The sequence below is a fragment of the Plectropomus leopardus genome, chromosome 10 (assembly GCF_008729295.1).
Source record: "Plectropomus leopardus isolate mb chromosome 10, YSFRI_Pleo_2.0, whole genome shotgun sequence".
Classification (NCBI taxonomy): domain Eukaryota; kingdom Metazoa; phylum Chordata; class Actinopteri; order Perciformes; family Serranidae; genus Plectropomus; species Plectropomus leopardus.
In genome coordinates this window covers 29,804,046-29,819,846 of record NC_056472.1, presented here as the reverse complement: position 1 = coordinate 29,819,846, position 15,801 = coordinate 29,804,046, and the positions used below count along the sequence as shown (strand labels likewise).

The 15,801-nt window shown below is 40.5% G+C and overlaps 1 protein-coding gene across 2 annotated transcripts; it reads right to left on the bottom strand.

The window, feature by feature from the left end:
• Positions 1 to 172: 172 nt before the first annotated feature.
• cenpj (centromere protein J) lies at positions 173 to 15,451 on the bottom strand. Of its 2 annotated transcripts, XM_042494014.1 has the most exons (19): positions 15,362 to 15,451; positions 13,583 to 13,995; positions 12,042 to 12,168; positions 10,682 to 10,897; positions 10,401 to 10,545; positions 9,767 to 9,872; positions 8,397 to 9,128; positions 7,096 to 7,894; positions 6,489 to 6,621; positions 6,159 to 6,324; positions 5,259 to 5,390; positions 4,162 to 4,302; positions 3,935 to 4,058; positions 3,461 to 3,615; positions 3,162 to 3,251; positions 2,812 to 2,952; positions 1,724 to 1,808; positions 914 to 1,034; positions 173 to 778 (listed from the first exon to the last, which is right to left on the bottom strand). In XM_042494014.1, the coding sequence occupies exons 2-19, from the start codon at positions 13,964 to 13,966 to the stop codon at positions 586 to 588; spliced, it is 3,990 nt and encodes a 1,329-aa protein (XP_042349948.1). In that variant the 5' UTR covers positions 13,967 to 13,995; positions 15,362 to 15,451; the 3' UTR covers positions 173 to 585. The 2 variants fall into 2 exon arrangements, with proteins under 2 accessions (XP_042349948.1, XP_042349949.1); XM_042494015.1 differs by lacking the exons at positions 173 to 778; positions 914 to 1,034; positions 1,724 to 1,808; positions 2,812 to 2,952; positions 3,162 to 3,251 and having other exon boundaries at positions 3,545 to 3,615; positions 3,880 to 4,058.
• Between the last annotated feature and the right edge of the window lie 350 nt (positions 15,452 to 15,801).

The window sequence follows — 15,801 nt, the reverse complement described above, 5'->3', positions numbered from 1 at the left end:
AATACTTAAGCTCATTTGTCCAGTCATGCAAAGTTACACCGTAATCATTTTTTTAAAAAACATTTTAAAAAAGAAAAAAGAAAAGATAAAATTTATTTTACAAATCATATACAGCCAGCTAGGAAAATAAATATGTATTTAACATTTTTACAAATTAAAATTGTTGTAAACAAACACTTAAAAACACTTCACACACACTGAAGCAGTTCAGCTCAGCTACACAGGCGACATTTTGTTTCTGTTCATCATTTCATTATCCCCGGGCCTTCACTGAAAATGTAAACAGTCTGAGTTATTGTTGAAATATTTAGATTTCTAAAACTATGAATCAAGTTTGGTGTTAGATCAGAAACATCCTGGCACAACCTAAAGATTGTCTTGTGAGACTAAAAGAGGACACAAACACATCAGTGAAACATTAGAGATGTCCTGCGGACGGAGTTCCTGTTTACAAAAGTTTATCTTTGAGGTAAATAAATGTAAAAGATAAATAAAAGGCTTGCACCTTCTGATTTTAGCAGCACGTTGTAGTCGTACTGAAATCGGTGACAAAGGTAGTTTATTTAGCTCGTAGACGGCGTGTTTCTACGCCCTGTTGTCCAGGATGATGTTGCCGTCTTTGTCTTTGATTCGGAGCCGTCCGGTCGGGTAGTGCGTCTCCTGCCTGCCGTCGGTGTAAACCGTCTTCACGGTGCCGTCGGGATACTCCCTCCGCTTGTAGTCGGCCGTGTGGATCTCCTTCTGGCCGGTGTTGAAATGGATCTCCTTGGTGCCGTCTCTACAAAAGCAGCACCCATTCACACCCGGTTAGTGTTGTGCTGAAGTGAGTGACGTTTCACCGACGCCCGATGTACAGTTTTCACCACGGATGTTTGATTTTGAACTTGTATAGACAGCTGTAGTTGTCACTTACGGGTTGACCTGTATGATGGTCCCGTCCGTCAGCACGCTCTCCTCCCGGCCGTCGGGGAACAGGTTCTTTACCGTCTGATCTGGGAAGGTGATTTCTTTACGGCCGTCTGGGAAATGTTTTTCTGGAGCAAATATGAAAGAAACAATTCTTTTGTGTACAGCTGCAGTGTAATCATAACAAACAGGTTTCGGTCACTGATCTGTGGTGGGACTCCCAAATTTTTAGTTTCAGCATTTTTTTTATTTTACCAGAAAAACCTTGAGATTAAAAATCTGTTTTTCAAGAGTGTCCCGGCAGCAACAAAAGTAACAACATGGAACAAAAATACAAATATACGACTCCAAAGCAACACAAAAAAAGTTACCACAAGGACGTACTGAAAAGTATGTTAATATACTTTAAAATCTTGCTTTTTATGTTAAAATATACTTTGCATGTAGTATATTAAATGTATTCATTTTTTGTTTTCATCTAAAAACTGTTGTGACAAAAACCTGGGATTTAAAATATTATAATTCTGAAAAGTAATAAATATTTGATATTTATGATTAGGACTGATGTTGGTTAAAATAAAAATTAAAAGTACAATATATTTTTAAAGCTTGGTTTTGAAAAGTGCATTTTGTGCACAGTGATACTAGTGGGTGTAATGTTGAAGGGTTAAACAGAAGTACAAAATTTGGCTTAATTTTAACTCACAAGGTTCACAAACAAAACACTGACTTTTGCAAGACATGTTCTCATTTGCTAGCGTTATTAGAATAAGACTATTTCGATGACGGATTTTACCACCTGATCATGTGACCTCACCAGTCTGGTTGTTGGGGAAGTGCAGGACCTCCATGCCGTCGGTGTAGGTGATGTGTGTCGTCTGAGCTTCGGCGTAGAAGTAGATCTGAGGAGCAGAGCCGTGATCAGAGTTATCGGTAGATTAATGAAGATTAAACTTTGAGCTCTCAAACTGCGTTAAGAAAAATCAACCGTTCCAACAAAACCCTCAATTTAATGTGATTTTCCCTTCTTTATCAGAGAGACTGTGAGTGTGTTTAAAGTTTGTTTGTCCATGAGTTTTTATTTGTGGCTTCAGGGTGCTCAAAACAAGTTAATTTATCAATAATTATAATAAGTCTTCAAAAGTGCATAATCAACCTTAATATAATACATAAAATACAATCTTTATAAGACAACATCATCTACTTTCCATGAAGACTTAAAGATACTTGTTCTCCTTTACAAAGTACAATTTTATTTTAATAAAGTACCATCAGTCACATCAGAAAAGCCTTTTTTAAAGATTCAACCCTTAAAGACCTAGAGCAATTTTGGGGGAGCGTGACTCCAGTATTTATTTTGATTTTTTTTTATTGCATTCAGAAGAACCTTATGTTTTTGTCTGGCTCATTTAAAGTTACAGTTTTTCCACTTGCTTTGTCTGACAGTGAATGAATTTAACAGAATTTTTCTTTGTTCTGTGTTCACAGTAAAAACTTTTTTATTTATAAAGTTGTTGTTAGATGTTTTGGACTTCCAAATTAATTTTGGTCTACCTTTCACCTTCCCTCAGCAAGTTAAAGCCATTTATTATAAGATTATTCTAGGCATTTTTCAGTGAAAACAGGTATATTCCAATATTTGTTTTCTCAAACAGGGCACATGTGATGTCACTGCAAAGCAGAGACAAAATTATGAAAAATGATAACTGAGGATTTGCTCCGTTCAGGTGTTTACACACAGCGTATCTCTGTTAAAATCTCAGCAGAGAAGGTAAAATGTGGCTGGGTGCAGAAGAAAACCGTGTTCAGTATTCAGTGTGTGCAGGTTGCCTCTTGTTTAAGTTCAAATCGGAAAGTCGGTCGTTTGCTACGTGAATTAAATGTAACTAAAAGTAAACGTCTCACCACTCTCTGGTCGGCTGTGACCTCTTTGGTGTCTCCGTTAAAAAAGGTGACTTTGACCGTCAGTCCGTCTGCTGAAACCTCCTTCTTGGTCCCGTTGGGAAAGACGATAAGGCGATCGCCACCGGCCAGAACCTTCTCAATCTGGAAACATCACAAACCATCAGCAGCTTTTAACGAAGAAACAGCAAAACAACAACTTAACATTTTCAACAAGTGACACTTTGTCAAAGTCCAATTTTTCCGAGTTAGAGTCTCAGGTTGTTGAGGACACTTCCTGCGATGCGGCTCTCATCGAGACACAGTTTCAGTCTTTAGTGTCTCATATTTTGGTGATGTGCACTCTTTCTCACCTTCCCGTCAGGGTGTGTGATGACCTCCTGATCTGATTCTGGCTCTCCGGCCTCACTGCACTCTGGAAATTTTGGCAGTGAATCTCTTTTCTGCAGGCATTCGATAAAAAATAGATATCACAAATTATTTTCAGATTTTTACAATGCAGCGTCAGAAAAACATGATTCATTATATCCTACCTCCTACGTCTTTTAAGATGTCTGAAAGATTGATTTAAGACATTTTAATAGAAATTAAGGCCTTACTTCTGGATTAATGTAATGCTTTTTAAGGACCCATGGGAACCCTGGTTTCTTACCGGACAGCAGTTGTGTGAGTTTTCTTGGTTTGGCGGTTTGTCCTGGCTCTTGCTGGCAGCTGCTGATCTCTCCTCTGTCCTCCTACAAGGCAGTGAGGAGGACGAGGAGGAGGAGCCTGGCCCTGATGGTTTCCTCAGGCTGCTCTTCATCACAGCTGACAATCAAAGTAAAACAGAAAGATTTTAAAAAGAATCTCAACCATTCTCTGCGATTTTAAACATCGTATGTTGATTTATTTAATGTGAGTACATCTGTCAGTGAGTCGCATAACTTCTTTTCTGATCTCGAAACAACTCCTGAACAAAAAAAAATGGCTCTTTAGCTGTCACATGCTCCACTGTGTCCAGCAGCTACTCTTTGCTTTGAACAGTTGCGTGCTGTAGCTGAAAATGTCACTGTAAGAACGGTGACAATTCACCAAATTTGCGACTGGAAATCTCGTCGTTTTCAGTGGTAGAAATCTGGCGGCGAACCTGCAGCACCGTGACTGCTCTCCCTGGAGCTCCCTCTGGTGGCTGCTGCAGTGCTGCTCTGAGGAGGGCTGCTGCTGCTGCTGCAGCTGCTGCTGCTGCTGCGTCCTCTGGAGTCAAGAGGACTCTGAAACAAACAGTGATTTCAGTTCAGGTCTGAGCACAGTATGACATTGTTTTTACACCAACACTACGATAAATATAACCAAAAATCTTGTAAGTAATCTCACAGCGAATTTCACTCCTTTGGTCACAGATGTCGTGTTGTTTTCAGATATTTTAGGAGCTGATTCTGTTGTTTCTTTGTCCTTTGCTGCGTTGACCGCGTTTTTCCCCCAGGCACTGAGGCGGAGCTTTTCCAACGTACGGATCTTAAATTTAAAGAGAAAGTTTACTTTAAAACATTTTAAATAAAGAAGGAAAAAAAACATGGCTGCAACTACAACTAAATCCTAAATAAAGTAAAAAATGCACATCACATTTTTGTGAGGATAAACTTGGAGCTTCTCCTACAGCTTGTAGCTGGTGCCAGTGAGCAGCTCTCATAGAGTGGAGCCTCCGTGGCTGCGTGCCGACTTCTTACTACATCCACGGATAAACGCAGTGTAGCTGTCGCTGTTTGTGTTTTATCAGTTTGTTAAAGTAAATTGTAATGTTTTTGTTGCCTAAAAGGTGAAAAGACACTCTAAGGAGCTGGATGTTCAGTTTTTCAGGTAAGTGTACATTTTGTTTTAATGGTTTTAAGCCTGTTTTTGCTTTCTAAAACTAGCATTAGCATCATCATAGTTAACCATAGCCGTAAACACACCGTGTTAAACAAGCTACCAGCTGGCTTTTCTCAGTATGGCGGCAGGTAAAATCCCAAATTCCACAAGTAGATATAGCTGCAGCTGCAGCAGCTTCATGACTTGCCCATCAGATTTACACAATCAGCCCCCTCCGTTCCTTTTTTAATAACTATGAAGTGTTGGATTTAAAGAGATTCAGGTCAGGGTAAAGGTCATATCTCGTAACTCACAAGGTGAATCACATCTGCATGTTTAATGAAATATAGAGTGTATTATTGTTACATTTGACCTCTTATTTATTCACTGTCATATTGTTGCATGGTTCAAAAAAAACGTTGGGTTTGTGTTTATCGGTGGTTGGCGTGATTAGTCGGGGCGTGTCATCAACAAACCAATAGGTGACATCACAATGGTAATTTATTTAACATTGTGGGTTTTACACCTTAAACTAACGTGTTTCTCCTTACTCAGATATCCAGGCACAGATCATATTTTAACCTCAGGTGTAAACAGGGTAAAGGTCAGAGGTCAGGTGGTACCTCGTCCCGCAGAGAGCCGTTCTCCTGACTGAGGGAGTCGATCTGTTGCCGCAGCCGGCTGTGTGTGGAGGCCCAGCGACTCTCCCTCCCCCTCAGCTCCTCCTGCAGCGAGCTCAGCTGCTGCTTCAGCACCTGGCGGGGAGGACAAGGACACATTAAAGGAGAGACCCACCTGTTTCACACCGTAATATCCTCTTCATGTGCTTCTGGACAGGTCTGTCACCTTTTCATTGAATTTCAAACATGTAAAAATGCACAATGAAGTTATTTTTTTTAATTCATTTTGAATAAGAGGGAAAAAATGAAGAGGTGAATGTAGTTGAACTCACTCTTAAACCTTTGAGTGTAAAATGTATCTATGAGTTGCAACTAAATAATTCAATATTTCTGGTTTATGCCAAATATCTGTCAGCAATGATCTTCTATGAACTTCATTTTGATGTGACAAGTAAGCTTCTTTTTTAAATCACATGATTTCTCCAGTCTTTGCAGCAGAAACACATTTTAAAAACTTAATTACACATCCAGCAGATATACAGTAACAATCTATTTAAAGTCATGTTTTGAGGAAAATACATGTAAAGTGCACAGCTTGCTGGAAACGTGGCTCGAAATAGTAATAATGCACATATTATATCAAAGTTGACTGTCTCATTAATTATCTACAAACATCTGAGTGAAAATATATTAGAAATTAGAAAACCGGAGTTCAAAAACATGGTGTGGCAAATCACGTTTTGATTGACATTCCTTGGCTTCCACCTTTGTCCACTGTCTCTCAGACCCTAAATAGGACCCTAAATGACATATTAATAACGTTTTTGGTGATTTTGGTTCCCAGAGGCTTTAAATGCTTCATATACAAACTGCTGATACTGTCTGAGTTTGTCTCAGCGTCACCTGGATTTCCTCTCGTTCCTTCTTGTCGGGAATGGCTCTGACGGCCGACGCATGCTTCTCAAACAGTTTGCGCTCCTTCTGTAACTTCCTGTTCTCCTCTTTTTTGTACTCCTCAAACTTGGCCAGCTCCTCTGCTTTCATCTTCTCAAACTCCAAACGCTCTTTCCTACAAAAACAAAGCAGACATAAATCACACGGGTAGGGAGAGTCATGGACGGGGTAGAAGAAAAATTACATTAAAAACATGAATGACATTAGAGAAAAACAGTAAAACAGCACAAAGCAGGAAATTAGGAAGGTCATTTAAAGAGTAAATATGTGATGTATCACCTGAGATTCTCCTGGTTTTTCTCGTTCTCCTGTCTGAGTTTGGCGAGGGCGGCATTCTCCTTCTTAAATCTCTCGATCTCGATCTCCAGCTCGACCAGTCTCTCCCTCAGCTGTCGAGACTGAACCTGCTGACCTGGAGACAAAAACACACACACACTGAAAATAACACCCGCTGCACACAAATCCAGCATCTAGAGTGTTATTGCAACATTTGGTGTGGCAGTTTTGTATAGATACATATTTTTTGTTAAATCAGTAAAATTGCAAATAGAAATTTTCGGTAAAATCAATTGCTTTTTCGGTACATTTTGCTGAAATAAAAATGAGTGAGATGAATATACTGGAAATTTAATCCTAATAGATAAAACAGATGACTTTTCTCTTGGGGACATGATAAAGTAATGAATCAAAATATTTTTTATTTTCCAGCATTTTCTGGACATCATTCATAACTCAGAATTTATCCCAGCTGATTTTCAGATCATTTCCTTGCCATCTTTTACAAACCATTTTTTTCAGGTTTCAGAGGTTTAACTGATGGTGAAAGGTGTCTGATCGCAGCCCAAGAAAACTGACGTCGATTCAAGTATTAAAGTGTTTGTCTCACCTGTCTCCTCCTCTGGCTTTTTGGACTCAGGAGCAACAGATGCACGAGGAAGAGGGACAGGTGCATTCTGGGTCTTTGGCTTCAGCGAGGGGAACAACCTCGTCATGAGCTGTGAGGCAGGAGGAGGAGGAGGAGGAGGATCCGCTCTGTCGTCCAGCTCCACAACTTTACTCACTGCCACCTTCCTCAACAGAGTCCGTGCCGGTGGTGACATGCCATTTGCTGTTGCCATGGAAACTGGACTAACTCGTCTACTGTCGCTGGCTGCGTCAACTGCAGTGTCCTCCAGGTCGTTCCACGTGTCGTCGTCGTCAAACACAACTCTGTCCTGCTGCCCGTCTTTGTCTTCTATCAGAGTGGACTGGTCAGCGTTGCTGAGGACGCTGTCACTGTCCACATCATCGCCTCGCGTCGCATCTGAAGCCGAATCTCTGCAGCTGTCCTCGTCCTGATACGACCGCTTGTCGTACGGCGGGTTAGACTGTGCAGGAAAGCAAAGGGTGCCGGGAAACAAATGTGTTTTGACCGCCACTTCCCGGTCTTCAGATTCAGAGCCGCCACAGGAAGAAACATCAGAGTTCTTGTCTTCTCTCCCACTGTCCTCCGTGTTCTCAGCGTCTCTCATCTTCACCGTCAGTGCCTCTGAGGTCATGGAGCTGCCTTTACACGCTAAACCACCACCATCACCGACACTGATGCACCTTTGACTCGAACCTCTGGGTGGTGACTTGATGGGGGTGGAGGAGAGCCGTCGCAGGTGGAGCCCCCTGGCAGCCTTCAGCTGGTCCATCTGAAGAACCTGAGAGTACAGAACAGTCTCTAAATCACACGGTTTTCAACAGGTCAAATACATAGACTGTATAAAGATGGACAAATTCACTTTGGACATATTTTCAAAACGTTTCATCTTGCATCTTTCATTTTGCATATCAATCTGCGTGAATATGATAACACTGTAAAAATGACCTTATGTACACAGATCTGCAAAAAGAACCAAAAATACTGTAGTATGCATGCCAGGCCAGTAGTTGGCAGTGTAGCTTTGTAATGACACATCATAGGGGAACGTGCGTGCACCGTGTCATCACCGTTCTCACAGGATCTGTGCAAACACAGGTGTGTGTGTGTGTTTTCAAAACATTACACCCTGGAGCCTGGTTTCAAGAGTTTATCAGGCCCCCAAAACACCACTGTTGTGTGAATGAAAGGCCAAACCACGACAAAAGTTTCATGCATTAACCGCTGTCGTGTAAACGGCCCCGAAGACTGTGCAGCGATCACAAATGAGTTAAATAAATCACCTTCATGACGAAGGAGGAGTTGGAGGAGAAGGACAGCTCCTCGGCCGCCTGCTCCAGCAGCTCAAACTCTCCCAGCTCCATGCTCTCCAGCTGCCGGTCACAGTCCCAGCGCTGCAGCTTCTCCTGGAACGACAACTCAAACGAATCCTGTGGAGCTCCATTATCTCCTCGCTCTGACCCCGTCGTCCCCTCTGCTGATTCCACTCTTGAGTTGCAGCTTTTCTCTCCGGCAGCATCATTTCTCCCTGACCCTCTGACAGCACCCACCTGTTTGGTCACCGGGTTCGGCTGCGTGCTGTGAGCTGACGGCTCCACTTTCTTATTATTCTGCTCTTTTACTTGTCCCGGTTTTTTGGCGTCGGCTTGAACAGACTCTTGTCTGTCTGTGTTCTGTCTTTGATGACTCCCCAGAACCTTCGTCCGTGTCGCCTTACTCTCAACTCTGACATCCTGAGGCGGCGAACTGAGTCTTCTCAGACAGTTTTCCTTGTTGAGTGTGGCGGTTTTACGCTGGACAGGAAGCCGCTGGACACCATTTGTACCACCTTTCAGGATAGCTGCAGGCTCCGAGTTGCTGCGGCACATTACTCGGTTTGGTTTAGGGTCCTTCATGACCTCTATTTTTGATAACGAGCCTTTGCGATTGTTGGTAAATCTTGAGAGGCCCTCGCCTCGCTTCAGAAAGGGCTTCTTGGGAGGGGCTTGTACGGCAGCTTCAGCTCCATCTTGGCTCTGTAAGAGTGAGGAGACACAATGTAAATGTAATGGAAATTTTGATATTAGTTACACTTTTAAACTACATATATCCCCACACGGTTGAATGTACTTAACGTTTACATCCATGACTGTGAAAACATGGATGCTTCACACACATCTTCCCCGCTGCAGCACAGAAGAGCAATACAACCAGTTTTGGAGTTATGGCCAAAATCATGTTTTATGAGAGACTGACCTTTGACCTTCAACCACCAGATTTTAATCAATTAATTCTTAAGGATATTTGTGCCAATATTGCATTCACAAAAATGAGACGAATGCAAAGTCATCTAGACCTTAAAATCTTATCAGTTCATCCTTGAGTCCAAGTTGTGTGAGCTTTTGTAAACAGATGTTTGACAGTTATAGAAGTTAAATGCGACCCCAAATGAGTAAAAGTATTATGAATAATGTTCGCCTTCGTTCATCATGGAGGCAAGCGAGAAAAAACGTTTTGTCACAAATTAAAGGTAACAGAAGATACAAAATGAGACACAAACGGACATTTTGCAGGTGAAATTTTACTTGAAGAACTTTGCTTACAAAGCTCTCCTAATTGACTGATAATTTTCTTTTTACAGTTCGTAAGGAGAACCTTTCTTATATTCTCTGACCTCCTGTTGCCGGGCAGACTTCAGCCGCTGCTCCTCCAGCCTCAGCTCCTCCTCCAACAACTCCTCAAACGTCTTCTTCTGACCTCCGATGCCTGGCTTAATAGGTCTGAAATGGGGACGTACACGCAGACACACAAGGTAAACATGCGTTGTAAAGCTGTCTGAGGCAAACTGTTATTTGTGATATTGGGCTAATCAGTAAAATGAATTGAATTAAGAGAAGTTTGTCAAAAAAATACACTCAAACAAAACAGTAAACAAAAGAGCCACACTGCCATGTTTCTTCTGTATTACTGGTTTTGTTTATTTCTTGACGCAAGTCCCATTTTAACACTGAATCTATATTCAAAATAATGTAATAATAACTGTCACGATACTACAATTTTCAGCTTCTATACAATGCCTTGAAAAATATTGATATTTGAAACCATTTTGATTACCACAAGGAAAACTGACTATAACATTTTTTTTTTTTATAAAAAGAAAGATAGAAGGGCTATAACATTACATTTAAGTACATTACATTGGAGTATTGATACTGCAGTAAATGAGTACTGAAATGGTTTCAGATATTCAAAACCAGTATTGATAAAATCTGTATTTTTGACAAGACTAAATGGAATATAGTAATTACCGATCATGGAAGACTTTATCTTCTTCTGTGCTGTTTTCTTCAGTTAAAACCCCTCTGTTTCGCGTTTCTAACACCTCGCCACACTCGTGAAAACGGCTTGTATCAACACTTTGTTCCTGATCGTCTCCTCTGGAGTCCCATGTGCCTGTCGGAAACACGCACTGTCAGGATTTCATGCAGAAGTGATTTATTTCCACAGTGATGTCAACAATCTGATGAAAGTTAAGGTAACATGTGCCAACTGCTGCTAATAACAAAAACTCTGCAAACATTTTTCTCACCCACTGCCTCCTCGCGGTTTTGAGCTCTCAGTAGCCGCTCCCGTCTCCCTGCTGGTGAGAGATCTTGTTCCTGTCGGAGGCCACAGGTGGAGCCCTGTGGGACCCCGTTGCAGTTTATCGTGGGGCTGTATACTGCCTCTCTGTAATGATTGGCTCCCTGGGTTGAGTTTTCACCCCATTCTGCTGCCGACAGCCCTGATGTCTCTGTGTCATCTGCTGTAAGATACATTACAGGAAAATATAAACGTGAAGAAGTGATGGAAAGCACAGCAAATACATACAAATAACTCAGTGCGTTTACATGATGTTAGAAAAGATCAAATTATTGTGTTTGTCTGACTATAACTGGACATTTAAAATATGTGTAAACATGTTAGTCAGACTGAAATCGGACTGAATTGAATTTCTGGAAGTTGGACTAACACACCCATATATATATTATTTATTCGTGTAAACACCTCAGTCAGGCTTTAACTGGACTAGGCGTTCTGTGCATGCTCTTAGTCGCCGCACTGGCCTCCCTCCGTGTTTACAGATAGGGACTTTTCATTACTTCTGAGGAGGGAAAAGGCGCTACAAAACAAATCAGGCTATTTTTATTTTTTTTTTAAAATCAGAGGAGGTACTTGTGATTTTAATTTTGGCTTAGGTGAGGAACATACAACTTTAAAAGATAGTATTTTATATGTGTTTTTAATAAGACAGTCATGCCCCAGCCAACCCTTTCCTCTTTAAAATAAAGTACAGTCTCACAACACCGGCATGAAAGCAAAGCAGCGTACTGCTGTGGACGGAGCTGCTGCAAAACACATTTTAGCCACAAAAATATGAGTTCAAGTATATTTGAATATTTACTCCTCTTTATTCACACAACAGCTGATGGAGGCAGCGGTAGAAGAGCAACTTCACCGTTCATTGGAAAAAAAATGACTTTTTCTCAACGGAGTCTGATAGTTTTGATATAACGGCTTCAAATCTCCATCGGTAAGGGCTGTCTCACCGCAAAAATATATTCTAAATATAACATTATATGTATGTGTCGCGGCGGTTTTCTACCCAAAAGTTATTGTAAATAAACAGTTATGACTGCGATTCGATCGATATCATAGACTGTATAAATAATATAGGTTTATAGCAACCAGCTGAAAGAGGGTATATCTCCACCTGCCGTGGCGGAGTCGGAGACATACTTCATCATAAGCTGGGACAAAGACAGCAGTCCAGTTAAATGGACTAAACGAGGCATGACCATAGCTCTACTTAACTGTGCATGAAATCGTACTGACTCTTTAACCTGTATATTTAATTATATGAAACAAAAAAATCACATTTGCTGTTCTTCTGATTGTCTTTTTTCTACCTTCTGTGCAGTTCTGGGATCCGTTCATCATTCCCAGCAGCCTCTGCTGCTCCTGCTGGAGGCGAAGCAGCTCCTCCAGCTGATGGGCTTTCAGCTGCTCCTGCATGTGCTGCTGCCATTTCCTCAACTACACAAACACACAGCGTTTTACTTTTACATGTAGGTACTCATATCCAGAGTGGAGTTGCAAATCATGACCACCTTCCTCAGTTGATTATTGGTTAAATTAACTACTGATTAATCATTATTATCATCCTTATTTGAACCATAACAACTTTTCTTATTTCAGACAATACCAAATGCATGTTCTCCTCAATCAAAGCTCATAGCAACATATTGCATATACTTTGACAGCATTGCATAGACTGTCGATTGATGGATTAAATTTCACGTTCACTGATTAATTGGTCATCGATTAACTTTTATTATCCCTAATCCAGAGCGTTTCTCAGTGTTTTCCACTTGGCTTAAAGACATTTTAACTAGACACTTTGCTTCATATGAACTGACTGGTCACAGTTCAATTCAATTTTATTCATAAAGCCCATTATCACAAAACACTGTTTGCCTCAGAGGGCTTTACAGCATACGACACCCCTCTGCACTTAGACCCTCACATCGGCTAAGGAAAAACTCCCCCCCAAAAAAACCCTGTAACAGTCACAGTGTGTATTGAAACTGTGACCAATTTAGTGCTTTCCAACGCTGCAAATGTATTTGTGGCTGCCCAACACATGTTAAATGTGCTGAGTGACTCACACGTACACACGTCTGTCTCTACTTGAGTCCTTACCGACATGAATAGCCTTCGGGGAAAAAATACTAATAATAGCAGGGAGAGGCGAGGAGCGTGTCTGATAGAGGTGGGGGTGTTAAGTCAACAGGAGGCTGTGATATAATTAACATTTTAACTCCACACAATAAATTCGCACCTTAAAAGAACATCAACAGATTCATAGACATTAGTTATGGATATAATGTTTCGGGGCTATTTCCTGTTTTTGTTGGATGTAATCAGCTGTCAAAACTGTGTTTACATCATAATCAGGTGTTCAGTCAGCCAATGTTTTGTCACTTGTAACTAAATGACCTTCTTCCAGTATAAATAGAATATATCATAATATCCGTGTAGGTATGGAAAATCAGCAGTTCAGTTGTCAATCAGATGTCCATTTCATTGTATTACACGTGAGAGGGAACAGCTGGCAGATTCAGGTGGCATAGTCCAAGATTTCAGATTTTGTTTTCTAGGAGAAATCTTAATAAAAGATTTATAAGTAGCATAGTAGTAGTATTTATTTTTTACAACCAGATTGTGGATTCTTGCTAAGATATTTTTACAGGGTTCCTACATCTTAAGGTAAGGTAGATTTAAGACTTTTTTAAATGCCACTTGAAATGAAGTTAGGGTTAGGGACCAGTTTTTTAATCATATATTCTAATGTATTACATTCACATGCAGTTAATATATGTCACAGCCCTAGCAGAAACTTTATTGATTGTAGGAGACACCAGATTCTAAAATTTAACAATGTCCTTACCTGCTCCAGCTTCATCATTAGGGGCAGATCCTGAGATTTGCTTGCCATCTCGTCCAAACTGTCCAACTCTCCATCTGAATCTCTCAGAGACTCAGAGGACAGGTACTCCACCGGCCTGTCAGTCCCAGCCCTCTCCTCTGCAGGTGGTCGAGCAAACCCATCAACACCGATGCAGCTACTGTCTGCAGAGGCGGGTAGAGGAGCGAAATCAGATGCAAAGGAGTCCTCTGGCTCCAGAGAAGGAGGTGCCACCCCTGTGATGTGTCTCAAGGATCCAGCCAAGTCCGGGCAGGGGCTGAGGATCACCCCGGCTCTGGAGCTGTTTGGCATCCACCGGGCCAAGAAGCCTGCCTGGGAGTACTGGAGGCTGGCTGGAGATGACATGATGACCGCGCTGTCTCAGGCAGGGCTCGCTAATCCAGGATTTGAACAACAGATTATGGTGACAGGTTAGAGGTTAATCACACTTTGAATAAACACTACAACAAGATGATGACGGTGCTGAAGTTAGCTTCCCATTTGGAGTTTCTGATTGAGCAGACAGGGCAGGAATTAAGGAGAATAAATTTTGTAATGCTTCTTGGCTTTTTGTACATCCTGCTGTGATGATCTCATGTTAGACTTTTTAAGTAAAGCTACTTTCCAATTTGTAAAACTTTTATTCTATTTGTGAAAATGCAAAAAAAGAGTATATTTCACTGTGTTTTTCATAAAATTGCATATATCTGGAACTGGAAAATAATCAAAAACCTCTCTAGTCTACAGGAAACTCCTACATGACCTGTATTAAACCCAGAAATGTTAAAACAAAAAACAATAATTTTTTTGGCCTACTAGATGAAATTAACTTGGTTGCTAAAAGTTGCATGCTGGGCAATTAGCAGAATTCACATAATAATCTAATTAGTTAGCATAAAACAGAAATGGCTGTAATTTTGCTGCTAGTTAACTTGGATAGTTCATCTAAGGGTCTAAGTCCATGTTTGATGTCCAGAAATCCATCTGTTACCATGGTGTCAAAAAAACAAACAAACATAAAATCTCCCTTTTTCCTTTTATTTATTTTTCACAAATCTGAATTTGTGTTTTAAATAGGTTAATCTTTAGCCTGAATGAAAAATGCAGTGAAATCCCCCTTTTTTACTTTTTCGCAAATAGGAAAAAAACGTTTCACAAATTTGAAAGTGGGTTTCAGACAACGTTGAAGGTTTACTTAAAACGTACAACATGCTTTCACCACAGTATGAGATGCAAAAAAAAACAAAAACAAGAATCAGGTGTTAAACTTTGCAAAATTTGTTCACCTAAACTGCCGAATGAGAAGATACGAATCGGAAGCCAACTTCAGCGTCCAAAGACGATGCCCAGATCCAAGAAAAGTAAAAATAGTGTTGGTTACTGGTTAAAATTAACATCACCTACTTTAATAAGCAGAGTAATCTAGTGTAATCTAACGTTAGCATGTCACTGCAGCAGCGGTTTAAATGACTTTGTTTGGTTAGCAACAGCGATCTAAATCACAGCAAACAAAGCTACTGAATTGTTGACACAGTGACAACACTCATAACATGCACCTCTAGATTCAGATAACAGTTTACTGGAGCTTTAAGTACGTTTTTATCCATTTTCGTTGGGTTTAAAAGGCCTCCCTGGTGTCACTTGCATGTTAGCAAGCTGTGTTATGTTTAGTTTAGATACAAAAAGTTTTTAAACAGGAGTTACACTGTCGAGGCAGATACATTAGAAACATCAACAGAAGTGACAAAACGTGTGATTTACCTGTAACATGGACCGAAGGAAGTGTTACTGGAGCGAAAACCTGCGTTATAGAAACATAATAGATAAAAGTTTCGAAGTCTGCCGCCATATCAAAACAAAGCCCGCGAGAGCAAAAAAAACGACGCCAAAGACGTTGTTGCACTATGGGTAATGTAGTTTATCTGTTTTTGTAAACGCTGGTTTCATTGTTATTTTTGTTTTTTTTTATTTTTTTACATAAGCGATTAAAACGGTACCAACCGTGCGTTTTTTTAGAATATTTGAAAAAATATTTATGTGGAACAATATTTTAGCTAAACTAGCTTCTAATTATATCCGGTTTAACGGCTCTTCTTTCAGAATAAAAGTCACATGGGGAATAAAACAGACATACCGTTTAGTTTTCATTTCACGTAATGGCGATTTTATTTAGCCTACTCTATTTTATATATACGTTGTTA

Coding starts and splice junctions, on each gene's coding strand:
- cenpj (XM_042494014.1), bottom strand. CDS start 13,966: ATGTCATCTCCAGCCAGCCTCCAGTACTCCCAGGCAGGCTTCTTGGCC. Junction 4,059..4,161: donor CCAAAGGAGTGAAATTCGCT/GTGAGATTACTT, acceptor TGTTTGTTTCAG/AGTCCTCTTGACTCCAGAGG. Junction 779..913: donor ACCATCATACAGGTCAACCC/GTAAGTGACAAC, acceptor CTGCTTTTGTAG/AGACGGCACCAAGGAGATCC.